Below are 14,937 nucleotides of genomic sequence, written 5' to 3'. Positions count from 1 at the left end.
CTGCCCAAGGGTTGCAGCCCAGAAACATCCCAACCATAGCAAAATATGAATAAAATAAGAAAATACAGACAGAGGGTAGGGTCTGTGCAGATAAATACACCATCACACACACAAGTGTGTCCTAAGTGACGATTGAGAGGACTTACTTTTGTATGAGTCTGTATGTTGTTTTTAAGGAAATCCCTACAAAGTATACCTTTAAGCGGTTGAAGTTGAAGGAGGGTGTGGTCGAAAATATGTTAACCTGGATGGACAAAGTCAGAATCAGGGCGATTGGTCAGATCCAGCAGGGAACCTTTGCTTCTCTGTGGCTCAGTCATGCCACTAAGGCCCTTTGTTCCCCCAGAAATAGAAATGAACCTCGTCTTTATGCCTCCTAAATATACATTTCATTGACTGCACAGAATACAAACCCCCTCCTTTTCCACCACTTCCATTAGCTCTAAACTCTCTGCACTTTTGCTGTTCTGCTAATTACACAATCCAGACATTAGTGGCCATTAAACCTTTATCTGGAGATGGAGAGCTTTAGGGTAATAAAAGAAAAGGAATGGAATGAATGACTATTAACTGTTCCAATACTATTCACCTGTCACTTCATAAGGTATTGTTGGCCCAGAGCTGTTGAAATAAGCTGACTGTTGCAGTTAATGGGCCGTGTTACAAAGGCACAGTTCACTGTGTTCACTTCAATGACGTTTCTTCATCAATAATGTTGGAACAACACTTGTTGGTCGAGACAATTTGTGGAGTCCAAAACGAGGGTACCAAAAAAACTTTAATCTAGTAGTAGAAGGTAATGTTTCCCCCCAGGTTTGCATCGCTTTTTAATGAAGAATTCATAATGTAGCTTAGCTATTTATGTTGAGTCCTCTAATGACTTGGAACCTAGTAAACATTGCTTCAGGATAACTTCTTAAAAAAAAGTTAGATTTCTTGGTTAGACAGATTGCTCAGGGAAAGGGTTTGACGCTTCAGTGTCTTTTTATATTTTGAAGAAATGATTTAGAAAATTTTATAGCATATCAGTGATTGGTTGATCACTGTTAAAAGGATGTACTTATATTACAATTACATTTTTTAATGTTATGTTTATCTGCCTTTTTAGCGCTTCAAGCCTTTTTGCTTGTTTATTTTTTCAGTGACAGAATTATGTCATGGTGTTACAAAAATAATAGAAACACTCTACTCAAAACAAGATTCTACCTCTTTTCACTCTACTAGCAAAAAGGGGACATATCTTGTTGTGTATATTGGCTCCAAATAGGAATGAAAATGAGGTATATTCCTACATGTGTTTTGTTTGTATGAGGAGGAGCCTGCCCTATAATGTAGGTTAATTAGTAAATGTAATGTGATTCATTCTCAGAGTCAAGGGCTAGGGTTAGGCATCTCAGCAGCATTTATTTGGCAGAAAACCCAAAGTATATTATATAAGTGTAACAGTCAGCGTACCACAGGGCATCAAGCACATTTACATACGGCAGCAACAGACACACATACCGGCGCTGTCACACAGCAGAGGAGGCTTTCCTGTAGCAACAAAACCAGCTGAGCTTGTGTTGCAGTATGTAGTGTGGAGATATCGTTTGGTCTGACAATGTGAGACGACACAAAAAGCAACACGAAAAAACAGTTTCCCACATCAAACCTACTGCTCTGGTTATTTAATTGGCTTCAAATGAGGCTTAATGTTCACACATTTTCTCCTGACTGTCCCTCAATATTATTGTGTGGTGATATGATATATTATAATATGCCAACGTTGCTGCAGCGTGTATGCCTACCATAGATGCTACAAGCCACATTAGCTGTGGAACATGCTAATGCCAATTTTAACAGACTAACCAGGGGAATAGACAGTAAAGCAACAGAAAAATGTCAAAACTTGCAGGTTCTACATTTGAAGTCTGTATCAATCTGTCCTTGAGCTTCAGTTTTGAAGTGAATCCTGCTTTGTGTTGGCCCTCAAAGCATTCTGAATCAAAATGATTAGTGCACACATATAGCCTTATAGAACAGTTTTCCAGTTGTTGTTGTCGCTATGGGGACATTTCCATCAAGTTAATCCACTCAGTCTCTTATGAAGACTTTCGTAGTGGTTCTTGCAGCCAACAACAGAGAAATTAGCATGTGTTGCTCGTAATGTACATTATACATCTTCGTGTTATCAGTGTTATAGTGAGGAAAACAGTATTTACTGGACTTAACTCTGTGTTATTGCAGACAATTATATATATTCTATATGTGTGCATGCAGCATAAGACAGCTAGACCCTCGTCAGTAACGCAGACATTGTTAATGACGTGTCTTGAGGAAATAATGCAGACCGCCGACTGGCCGACTACTGGCCATCGCATTGCCAAATCTCTCATGTTGAGGCTCATCGGGAGGCAGTGCAATGTTTGAAGGCCATAGATCTGACTGCTGGCTCGCCAGTCACTCAGCTGTGACTGTTGAGTGATAAGCAAACGATTACAGATTTGTGGCTAGCATTGGAGAGAGTGCGTGTGTTTCCCTGCAGACCTATGGACTGTGGCTGTAAAACCCAGATAAATCGATGGCCAAAGCCGTCCTCTTTAAGTGCATTCTAAATGCTGCTATACAGATATACTGGCCCATAAAGAGACAGCGAAGGTTTCCGATGGAGATGGGCAATATCTGCAGAGATAGCAGTGAGTCCCCTGCTCCATCTCTTTGACTTCACTCTCTCGTTTTCTCACTAGCACCCACCCTCATACTCTCTCTTGCTCACTCTCTTTGAATCCTTCAGTTTTTGGCAGATAGCATGTATGATGATTACACTTCTTCTCCTGTCTTTGTATTTTACTCTTTCTCTCCCACTCACTTACCCTCTTTTTCTTGACATTCTTTCCAATTCTTTTTCTTTTTTTTTACCTCAGCATTGCTTTCTGACCATCGCACCTCCTTCTCTTGCTCTTTGCAGCAGTTTCTTCCTTTCTGTTTCCCTTTGTAACTCAGCTCAGTGTCATTTGCCAGACTCCTTGAAGAAATTCCCCGTCGTCCAGCCACTGTTGTATGGCTCATAAAATCATGTTTTCATAAGGATTGTCATTGTGCTGAACAGTGAGCACTTTCCATCCAAAAACAACACAGCGTATCATTTGATTCCAACCGAATGTGCAGGGGTAAAAGAAGCTGGAGGAAGTAAGGGGCAGGTTTAAAATGTGCTGTTGTTGTGTTGTTGTTGTTGATGTAAACCTCCTTTTGAACATGCATTGTGGCAGGGCTACAAATTGCTTTTTTGACACAGCGTTGTATAATGATTGATGCCCTCTTGTAAGCCAGCCTTTCATGGCATATGGTAGTGAGGTGACATTGAATAACCCATCCCCTCTGCAGAAGACATTGTGTATATCTGTACATCATGTACGGTTTCATGTGTCAAAGGGCTCCCAGCTGCTGAATGTATTTCTGAATAGTGGCATTAACCATGGCCCTCAGCAGTGTCGGCAAACCTGTGGCAAAATGGCATCCAAGCCTCCACTGCTGGCAATTACATCTATATAAATATATAAATCCAATATTAACAGTTAATTCAGATAATATAAAGGGAGCAATGCACTCTTAATCTGAAATAACTGCAGACTTTCATTCTTCGTGTTCTGCCCTTGTAGTGTGAATGCAGTATTAAGACATTATTAGAGTGTGACTAAGATACACCACATCACAAATAACCAAAAGATCCATATTTTGAGACAACTCTAAGCTCAGTTTTTGGGATCATTCATAGGTAGATGTGATGTTGATGTTATGCCGGAAGGAAACTGAACAAAAGTTATGAAAGAAAAAAGAAGCACGAGGAGCCAAGCTGAAATGTAGAGCATAGAGACATTTCATGGATCTCTCAAATGCATTGGCACAATGAAGTCCTTTGAAGGCCCTAGTCTTGAGTTTCCAAAACTTCTACTGAAAAGGATTCCAAGGACTGAGCATGTATCCAGCTGTCTTATCAAGTTATGGTCTGTATGTGTGAAGCACCTGTGCTCTTTTTGAATTTTTGAATCACACTTTTTCCTTTTCTTGTGTTCAATACAAAGTTAAAAGAAGACAAACTTGAAATATATATATATATATATATTGATTGATATATTGATTTTTATATATATATATATATATGTTATTACTAGTGCATACAGTTTTTGGCTCCAATGAACATTTATTAAACACTGATTAATCGTCTACCACTAGTTCATAAATTCTTTTCCTTTTGCTCTGGTATATTTTCTTTTTGGAAAACATGTCAGTGAATACTGCTAATCTTCATGTTCTTTTTTAAAATTAAAGTCAACCAACCTCAGCTTTTGTTATTTCTCTAGGTTTTGTCAGATTTCTCTTTTTGTACAGAACCCCCTGATTCATTTCATTTGTTTGCCTTACCCTATCAAATTCTCTCTCCTTCTGCTGTATCGTCATCCGGTCCCTGTTTAAATATCATTGTGTCTTCAAAAAAGTTCTCCTTCCTTTGCCAAAGGGAGTCATAGTATTTCCTTCCCTAGCCTCTCAATTACGTGATCATTCTAGGGTAACGGGAATATTTTGTTACAAGTTATGTCAAGGGCTTATGTCTCTGACTTTTGAGCCAGCTGACAATATAATGCAGTCCAATGCAACAAGACTACAAACTAACGCCTAAAAATGACCATAAAGTGCAGCCAACACCATACTTACGTAATATTAGAAATAAGTACGCAAGTAATATGGCTAACTGGAGCATCTGCATTGAATGGAGCCACCGTTAACATGCTGGATCACACATGTCGAGTTGAAGTTCCACTGTGAGAAATCTGATTGAGTAGGGTGTGTCACATGAGCATGGCATCGCAGCTTGAGTTGTCCTCCTCACTTTACTTGCTGATGGGACTTGGCTCTGGAGGTACCTTACTACAGACTAACAGTGATGCAGGAGCTACAGCAGCTGCATCAGGGCCAATGCCAGACCAGTCGTAAGATCTCGATTTTGTTTATTTTGTTTTATTTCTCAACCACGCATTGATGTGTGGAAAAACGCTGTCAGATGGCAGCAGTTCTCTGTAAGCAGAAACTAGCTTTTTACAGAGACAACGTCATTAACCCTGTTTGAAGTAACTTTGATCACACTGACATCATCACTGACAAATAAAATAAAATGCTACCATTATTCTCACGAGGCTGCCAAGTAAATATTTTTGAGCAAAACACAAGCCAAAACATGGGGGTGTTGTTTTTTAACAGTACACCTTGTGCAGAATAAGAATAAGTGTATACATATTGTATTAATATACGTTTTCAGGCTGTGGGAACAATCAAGCATATTTTATCTTTATGTATTTTATATATATGAATCCCCATGCTGATAGTAAATGTTTCTGATATCTTTTCTATATCCCCAATGGTTTTTATTAGTTGTTTGTGCCTCCTGAAATGTATCTATGTTTGACTGGAGAACTGGTAGTGGACCTAAGGCAGCGATCACTTTCAGTATATGAGAGGCACAGAGAGCCTGACCAATTAGAGCTCAAGCGATGTAGAGAGAGTGACAGAGAAGCTGGCAGAGGACAGGATTACCACAATTCTTTTTTTTCTTTTTCATCCACTAATACAACAAAAAAGACCAAGCGAAACCAGGGATGTCCTTTTTCCACTTGGATCAGCAAACACGATCACAGGACTGACAGGGAGATATGTTTTCACTGATTTTTCCCTTATCTTTTCTGTTTGCCTACCTATGTATGTGTGTTCCTCTGACTGTGAGCATGTGTGTGTGTGTGTGCGCGCGTGCGTTTGTGTGTATGTGTATGTGTGTGCGTGTGTCGCCTAGTCTGTATATTACGAATTAATAGGATGGCCTGCCTGACAGCTTTTGTCATGTTAACTGTGCAACACTGCAAGAGATAAAGAAGAAGCAACGAGCGTGAAAGGGCAACATAGATCAAGCTGCTTTATTTTTCTTTAGAGCAAGCAGGCAGTGCAGAAAACATTTTATGCTTTCAATGACTCTGATGGCTGACATTTCAGATTTAGCTGCCAAAGAGGAAGGTTGGAGGGCTGCAGTTGTGTTGCAGTGGGTTCCTGCAGGTCCACAGGGACTCAGCAGAAGTGTTCCATGTGTGGGATGCTTTCATTTTTATGTGGTGGGAGTGTGCGATTAGCATAACTAGGCTTGAACATAGTATTTAAAACTAAATTGATTTTAAGATAATAAGGTATGATTTGTCATTACTGTAGCTCGATTTTTTTGCATTAATAAAGGCATAATTTGCGATCCCTTGTCTCAACAATCCATTGTAAGGCCTTTACTGTGAAGCAGCTGCAGCTTCATCAGGCCATTGTGAGCAACGCTAATGACTTATTAGTGCATAAAATAGGACATTAGATTTCTGCAAAACCCTTATTCAAATTATGTATTTTACTTTGTAATATAATTATTTAATCTTTTCTGATTTACAGTAACGTTCACTTCTTTTTTTTTTTTTTTTTAAAAAGCAGTGGTCACCATGCCAAATTTGAATCAATCAATGGTAAGATAATATAGGTCTTGGAAATGCCATCAGTCACACATCCTCACTGCACCCCGCCGACTTCTGCTTAAGTGGACGTTGAGCACTGATTTTCTAACTATTTTGCAAGTAATTCAATGAATTTTGATATTCAGTTAGCAGTTCTATTTTGTAATACACTTTACCCTAACAAAAGTACAAATAAACATCTTCAAAAATGGTCATAGTGTTTATCGTCTGCAGTTCTGGCTTCTTGCTTTCACCAAATATTGTGTGAAAGCAAGAAGCAATATGTGACAGGCATTGTCTTTAGCAAAAAGTATGTCTGCATGGCCCTTGTCGTTGGCATTTTTAGTAAGAAGGCAACATCTCAACATTTTAGCCATCAGAGGAACACCTGAAATAAGCTATGTGGAAGTGTTTTGGATATCAGTCATGTTAGGCACATTGAAGCTGTTACAGCATCCTCAGGTTCACCATCCATTCTTGCCCAAGCTGAAGTGAGTAAGGTCAATTAAGTCTTTGCATTATAGCACTGTCTTTTTGAGTTTTCAGCAGTCGCTTCATGTCGTCTTCCACAGACTAATTAAACCAGTGTAAGGGAGATCAAGTCAAGCTTTGTACCATTTACACACAGTGCTGTTTTGTGGAACTAAAGGAAATGTGAAGACACAGTTGACCTCAAAATGATTAAATTATTGAATAAAATGATCAACTGCTTGATCAAACTGGCTGGTTAGTTTGATAAAGTGAATAGAGACAACAGCTTCTGCACCAAAACAACAGTTTTTTCACCTTAGGTACTGGTTGAGATCTTAAAAACCTTTATAACGCAATACATAGGTGAAACCACTCAAAGCTACATGGTGCACAAAAAGTGGTCCCTGTGATGTTCATGAAGCCAGTTTGCATTGAGTATAAATGAGTATTACATTATTCTTCACTTAATACGAATGAAGACTCATCATTTGCCTTTCAGATTGTCTCATTGTGAAGATATGTTATTTTAGGTTCCAGTGAGTTGGGATCAGGTGACTCATTTATGCCTCATTCAGCTCAGATTAACAGAAAGGAGGAGTCTATTTGTATTGTAAAAGATAGTGTAGATTCTTAGTTGACCAGAAAACATCAATCTTCTGTGTTATAGACTGTACTGGAGGACATAAATTGGACTAACATGTTGGGCCCTTACAGCACAGGTATAGATAAAAAGAAAAAACAAAAAAAAAAAAAACCCAAATAGGAATGTCTGTTTCGACTAATCAAATGAACAAAATGCCTAAGAAATAAACTTAACTGTCTGAAAACACAGTAATTCCAATACTGTCATAAAGCAGTCCTGCTTCACTGAGTTGAACCTTATCCACTGTCGCAGAGATACTGCATTAAAAAGATAGCAACCAATGAACAGCTCAACAAAATCACTCCTGGCTGACAAATGCTTTTGGTTATAATTCATTACTTGGATAAAAATGTGGCTTTTCATTCCCTCCTGATGAAAAAAAAGAACAGTTCAACACATTTTTGATCCAGAAATAGATAGAGCAGATGTAATGATGAGAGTAGAGACATTTGTAAGTATGTTCCGTACACTACACTGGGGTAACTGTATCGTAAGCCATTATCTGTTTGAACTCTTGGCTTGGGAGCAGTATAAATACACCCTATCTAGACTCTTTTACTGTCTCGATTTCATGGGGAATTATTGCCACCCTCTGCCTAAGTACCATGAATGTATTTACTGCAAGAAGCAATTCAGATGTCACAGTCTTGCCACCCTTGTGCATCTTTTGAACAGCCTTCCATTAAGCCAGATAGGAAGCCTCCATAGGTTGAGTTGGAAGGAGATGAGAAAGACGAGGGCAGGCGGAGGGGGGGTTTAAATCAGTCAAACTGACTCTGGAGGTCAGTCAGAGCAGCACATAACTCCAGCTCAGCTCTCCAGCTCCCCAGACCTCCAAAGCCTTGTCACTGTGTGCCTCTTCTGTGAGAGCTTAGCTGATTTTTACATTTTCTTTTTTTCAAACAATGGCAAAAGTAATGGCCTTGCTCTCAGCTGCTGGCTCGAAGGGGATTTATGAATATTTCACTGCCCTGTGGTTGTCTGTGTCTGCATGTTGTAATTGTTTGTGTGTTTGAGAGAGAGAGAGAGCGAGAGAGAGAGAGACTGTGGCACATCTGGGGTAAGAGTGCATGAATCATGGCTGTTGGTCCTTTGGGAAAGAGATGGCAGGGACCAAAGTGTGCTTCTTTTCTATAGCAGGCAGCGAGCAGGCGATTGGCTGCTATTGTTAAGGTCACAACTGCTTTGTCTGAAAAAAGTGAGCTGATATTTGCTGAAGTCATGCTAAAGATCTGAGTGCTGTGCATAAAAGATGTGCAAGAAAGGAATTCAATTTTTGGTTAATTTGATTACATTTTAGCTTGCATTAATGCAGTTAATTGTCTAGTAGTCTTAATGAAGCCTGTCGTTGGGCAGCATTAAGCACAGAGAGATTTCTGCAAAGCAGCAGTATATATGTGACCTACACATATCTCACATGATTGCATCATTCTGGCAGATTTTGAAACCAGTGTGCACTTTGAACTGCATTTGGAAATTTTTGAAGCAGTGAAATGGAAATACAGTACAAAAATGTTTCTGAGTGGGCTGGCCACATAAATTCATCAAATAAGAAATGCTGCTGCCGTTTTCATCACACCAGCACCGACTGTGGACTTCACTTTTCACTCTCAGGCTCGTCAGTTGATAGGGAAAGGGAGGGGAAGAGCGGTTTTTAATCTCCCTCAGACTCTGACCTTAATAACACAGGGCCACTCCTGGGCTGCAGTTCATTCCAAAGTGAGCTGGAGCGTATAATGTGGCATGATTTAATAAATTTACGGCTGCAATATAGTGACTGGACCAAGTAGAAATAAGGTGATCGCCATAGACGGAGATAATGGACATCTACAACAACAGTCTTCCCAATCCACGCAGGGTCAGAATAAGACAAGGCGTGGTTTATTAAGTTGTCCCATGGTCCCAAGACAAGACACCACATGTAATTTTGACTGTTTATGTTCTGTATGTGTTTGAACTGGGAACAGGACCAATTGAGATAAGTGTACTGATTGATGATGACACAGTTTACATCTCTGGGGTCACCTCCAGCCAACCAATGCCTGATTGTCAAAAGGCTGATGAGAGTAGCTGTGAGTCTGAGACAACAAATTCCTTATGCTATTAACTGTAAGGTAATTAGGCTAGTAGGACTACATTACCAATGACTACGTTACCAATGAAACTATTGTTGACAAATATAATCCAGCAGTGAGCTGATGTAATATATATATATATATGAGCCCATGCTATTGCAAAATGTTAAGTCCTGATGTGGATATAAAGAAGGGTATTCTGATGTGTCTAATTAATACAAAGGGTTTAATGTCAATCATAGAGAAATATACTTTCCAGTATCAAGTATGCATTATAAAGTATGTATTTGTGGAAAGGATTACAGTGACTCCCAGCCTTACCAAGCAGCTGCCACCGAAAAGATGATGAATCATGCAAAGGAACAGACTGTGTTTGTCTGTCTGTGTTACTTTGGAGAGTTGTCAGGGTTGAACAGGCTCTCTTCAGCCTACACCACAAGCTGCTGGATGTCGTCATGCTCCACAGTCCCAGATGTAGTAATTCACAGTGGGCACTAGCTGACAACAGGACTAGCCACCACCAGGACTCACTGGGAGTAACAGCTGAGTGTGATGGAGAAGCCAGAGGGCCATAAAGTGAATGTAAGGGATGCGTGATGGGAGCCTTCGACATGATGTGGATGGAACATGCTTTATTAAATGCAAATACCCTTCCTGCACTGGTTTTGATAGGGGCAAGGGATTTGTTTTTCGGTTTAACGATGTAACTTGAGATATTTTCCTTGTGTGAAACTGGAGATGGTGTCTCATGGGGATTGCAATATTTTCCAAACAACTTTTCCTCCTCAGGTTGGAAACTGCTCAAAGAGAATCATTTCCACAGAATACAGCATACATACAAGAACCAGGATCTTTGTGTTTTTTGGGTCTGCGCTAATGTAGAAATATTGGGTCTGTCATTGAAGTGTCCAAATAGACGTATGACATTTGATGGACTCACACCGAAAACTAATGCATATCAAGTTATTCCTTCACTGTTAATACAGCCCATGCTAGCAAGGCAATTGATGTAATAGTCTGCCTTCATACAATCATTCATTCACTTCACACATGTGCCAGTTGGGTTAGATAGTTTCCAAATAATGAGACATTTCTGTGGCCTTGAATGAAAATATTAACATTTGTTGCTAAGAATGCACACCCCATAATTTTACAGATCTTAAAAGCTGTACATGGTCTAACTTAATTGTAGTCCTTTGGGATGCATTATTTGGGCAGTGCATAGTATTTTGAAATGAATGGTATTTGCAAGTTCATCTTGCTTTGTTGATGTCACAATTGGAGGTGTTTTCTCTACTCATAAAGTGTCCTGCGAACCATGCCCTCATTGTCATTGCTTGTGATGACATCTCGTCTCAGGGTAATGTTGTGATAGCACTTTAATTTATGGGTAGTAAGTGCTGAACAAGAGCATGCATCATTTAGCAGAATTTCATAACGGCAGGCAACTGGCTAAAGCACAGTTAGGTGATAATTGTGTGTGATTTTCACTACTGGAGACCTTTGCACATTACACAGAGCCATTTGTTTCAGTGTTCATATTAGAAACACTGATTGATACAGATTTAAATTTGCTTGTCAGAGTTCATAAAAATGTCTGGTTTTTCTGTGCCACCTCTTCAGCCAATTTTGCAGTTATTGCTGATGAGGTTCAGCTCTAATTGTGAAATGAACCAGCCGCTTTGGCCAATGCAAACCAATTTTTCCCCTCCTTTCCTTGTAGCTCCCAAGATGCTGTGATGGCAAGAGGTAGCTGTCAGAATCAATCACAGAATTTTGTAGCTTAATGTCCAATTAGTATTCCAAGGTCCTTTAAATAAGCAGTTTGTCAACATTGTCAAGCACCCTGCACTGTTGCACTTGTCCTTGGCATATGGGCCAATCAAAATTTGATGAAGCATCCAATCAACACAGATCACAGGGTGCCAGCCAATGTGTGTGTCCATGTCACGGTGTGTATTAATTTGATTTATAATCCTTGGTGTGCATTGAATGCGTCATGGAAAGCCATGAGGCCAAGAACACAATAAAACTCCTGGCCCTTGTCTTTATTAGCTTGGCTGCCTGCCTGCTCCAAGGAGAGAGGGAGAGATGGAGGAGGATCTGGATACTCATCCTCACATGGTGGCATAAAGAGGCAGGCAGTTAGGCAGGCAGACATGCTGGTAGGTAGGTAAACAGGCATAGCTTTGTAGGAGAGAAATACAAAGTGGTATGTGACACAGTGCACTAGCTGTGTGCGTGCTGCTGATAGCTTGTTTAGTCTCTACTCTCCTGCCTGGTGCAGCACACACAGAATTCCTCCTAAACTGAGCTCTTCTCACCATTTTACAAAACTCCACAAGCCACACAGGAACAGATGCACAAACACAGTGATAAAGCTATGCTCTTACAGAGATGCTCTACTTGAGCACCTCATAAATGAAGTTTGACCCCTGTGACTGAGTGGTCCTGTCACTAACTACAGGAAGCACACACACTGACAAACTTGGACAGACACACGTGCACACTAGCACCAAACATTCCTCACACCCTTCACTTGGTATGCTCTGTAAATAATCCTCATTGAGTCCAGTCAGCTTTTGAATGCTGTTGTAACTACTGCTCATTTAGATGACGTAAGCAACCTCACGTTTTTCATTTTTGTATGTAATTCGTGCACTGGGAACAAATACGGGACGGGAACAAATGTACATGACATTTGTTCCCGTCTTAAAGTTTCCAAGGTTAAACCTAGTGACAGCCCCACAGTATCAGATACTCAGTACAACAAAATGGAAAGACTTCGCTATAAGGGAAAGAATCTAAACCTGAAAAAGGTCTGCAAGGACTTCATAGAGAGGGATCCCCCCTCTAGACTGTCAGGCATGAAAAGAGGGCCTACAGTAACCAAATGAATAATGATGACCATTTGATAACAACAGAGCTTTAATAAAACAAGATAAACACATTAAGGACAATTGTTTCATGGAGGATACAGGGAATTAGTGCCAACTGTCATCATCATCAGGGTCATGATAGAAATGATGTGACAAGCTGAGAGGCATGTAGAGACAGAGAGGTTGGCAGATGGACAGATAGGAAAGGAGCCAGGTAGACAGACGATGTCCATAAGATGTCCATAGTGAGTGACTGACACAACAAGATGGACAGGTAGTGTACTTTTCTGAGGTTGTTGATGCCACTTGAGTGAGGGCTGTGGAGGAGGAAAAAAGGTTTCAAATTGAAAGAGAGCAGCAGTGCTTCAGGAAAAGCTGGCACTTTTTCCTTCCTCATCTGTGTCATCTTCTCTGTTTGCCCTGGAGCGCCTCTTCTCAGCATCAGCCTCCATGTCAGGGCTCATCTCACAATCTTTTGCTCTTTTTATCCTCATCCCCCCTCCCCAAGCCAATCTCTTTCAGCCTCCTTTCAAAGGTCATATGAGGAATAGAATCTTATTTTGTTCTATCCGGTGGACAAATCTTGAATGATACAAGCAGGAAGGAGAGAATTAATGCACTAAAGCAAAATGCAAAGAGACAACTTCAAAATCTGTCCTCACTTTGTGTTAAATGTGTGTGTGTGGTGGCAAAACTGTGAACATTGTACATTATCATGTTCATTAATCACATGTAGCAGTTGATTGATTATTTGATTAATCTAAGATTGATTTTCTAATTTGAAAAAAGGAAAGGACTAAAGCAAAGTAGGTGGTTTTAACAGGAGAGGAAAATGTTTTTTTACCTCACCAGCAAGGCTTAATGATTATATCTAAATGTATTATCTGTGTTATTTGGAAAGTATCTATGATCACAGTTACTTTAGTTCATCTTGATTGACAAGATAATGTAATGGTTTGTTGGCAGCATATTTATTAGTTTGGTACTAGTTTTTGGGACAGCTTTACTTTTTCCAGGGACAACAGATGTTTTCATTGAAATCACATTCTGCCAAAATTCTCATTATATCAGTTTAAAGTAAAATTATGATGCACATTTAAACATCATTATCCGGTCATCATTACCAAGCCATTATTAGAGGGTACAATTATGTGAATTGTAGAATTTCTGTCTTGCCAAGTTAAGAGACTCCACATTGACTTTTTTTCGTCTTTTTTTTTCAGATGATGAAGCATGCCTGGGACAGCTACAGACAGTACGGCTGGGGTCACAACGAGCTGAAGCCCCTCGCCAAAAAAGGACATTCCACAAATATCTTTGGTAAGCCAGACAAACCCCTCCGTCCCACTGCTGTCTGTGCCCATTGGCAGTTTGCTCACACAGTTGTAAATCACACATGGATGCATTTGTCTTGTTCACACTCAGCCTCGTATACACACACACACCCACACACACCCACACACACCCACACACACCCACACACACACACACACACACACACGTCCTGTCTTTTCTCTTGTGGACAAGGTTATGTGATAATGCCTTGGGCAGGATGCATATCACTTTGTGAAGAGTGTTTGCAGACAGAAGCACCAGCAGAGAACATGTATCATTGAAATATGAGATAAAAGAAAATGAGAACATGTATTTGAAGTACTGGTAATATTCCATTGTACCTTATCCCGTGTATAAATCTACGGACAATTTGTTAAACTATAGAACACGGTTGTGAGCACACAGTCATACAGTGATAGCTGTTAATGAAAATGCCCCTATAATAAAATGTCTGAAATACCATTGTTTATCAATAAATGGTTATTTTCTTGGGTTAACACTCTAATAAATTTGTCACTAAGGCTGTCAACAAATATTCTAACTTCAAATATATTTATATTGTATCGACGTGTAAAAACATCCAGACATTCAACTCAGAAAATGAATATCTGATTGTGACACAGAAGCAGCGGCTCCATGGTGGATGCACTTAATGCAGTTGACAGACAGGAGCCTCAAAACCAGAGTTTCCGTTGTCCAGTAATCACTGTTTCTTTTACCAGGAAATTCTGTTTCAGTCTGACATACAGTGGCAAGCAATCATCCAAAAAGATACTACTGTGAATAGTCAAGCGGGCAGAAGATGGACTGATTTCCAAAAGTCACAAAGTTAAAGATGAAACATTTTTTGTACAATTTTAGACTGGGAAAGAAAAGGAGACTCGTACAAAGGTTTGGACACCCCAAGAAAGTTGAACTCTCAGATAACTTTTACCAAGGTCTCAGGTCTTAATCAGCTTGTTAGTGCTGGTTGACTATGATGGTTTTTCATAGTCAGGAAAGGCCAGGTGATGCAAATTTTAAAG

At 39.9% G+C, this 14,937-nt stretch overlaps 1 protein-coding gene across 1 annotated transcript in view; it reads left to right on the top strand.

Moving 5' to 3' along the window:
- Positions 1–14,937, top strand: part of man1a2 (mannosidase, alpha, class 1A, member 2) — a 131,899-nt gene that overhangs the window by 28,548 nt on the left and 88,414 nt on the right. The window contains exon 4 of the mRNA XM_041951161.1: positions 13,801–13,897. Coding sequence (XP_041807095.1) covers positions 13,801–13,897 — 97 coding nt within the window. The remainder of the gene's footprint in view (positions 1–13,800; positions 13,898–14,937) is intronic.

This window comes from Chelmon rostratus, chromosome 13 (genome assembly GCF_017976325.1).
Source record: "Chelmon rostratus isolate fCheRos1 chromosome 13, fCheRos1.pri, whole genome shotgun sequence".
NCBI lineage: Eukaryota > Metazoa > Chordata > Actinopteri > Chaetodontiformes > Chaetodontidae > Chelmon > Chelmon rostratus.
Note: the sequence above shows the minus strand (reverse complement) of the source record. Positions and strands in the feature narration are given on the sequence as shown.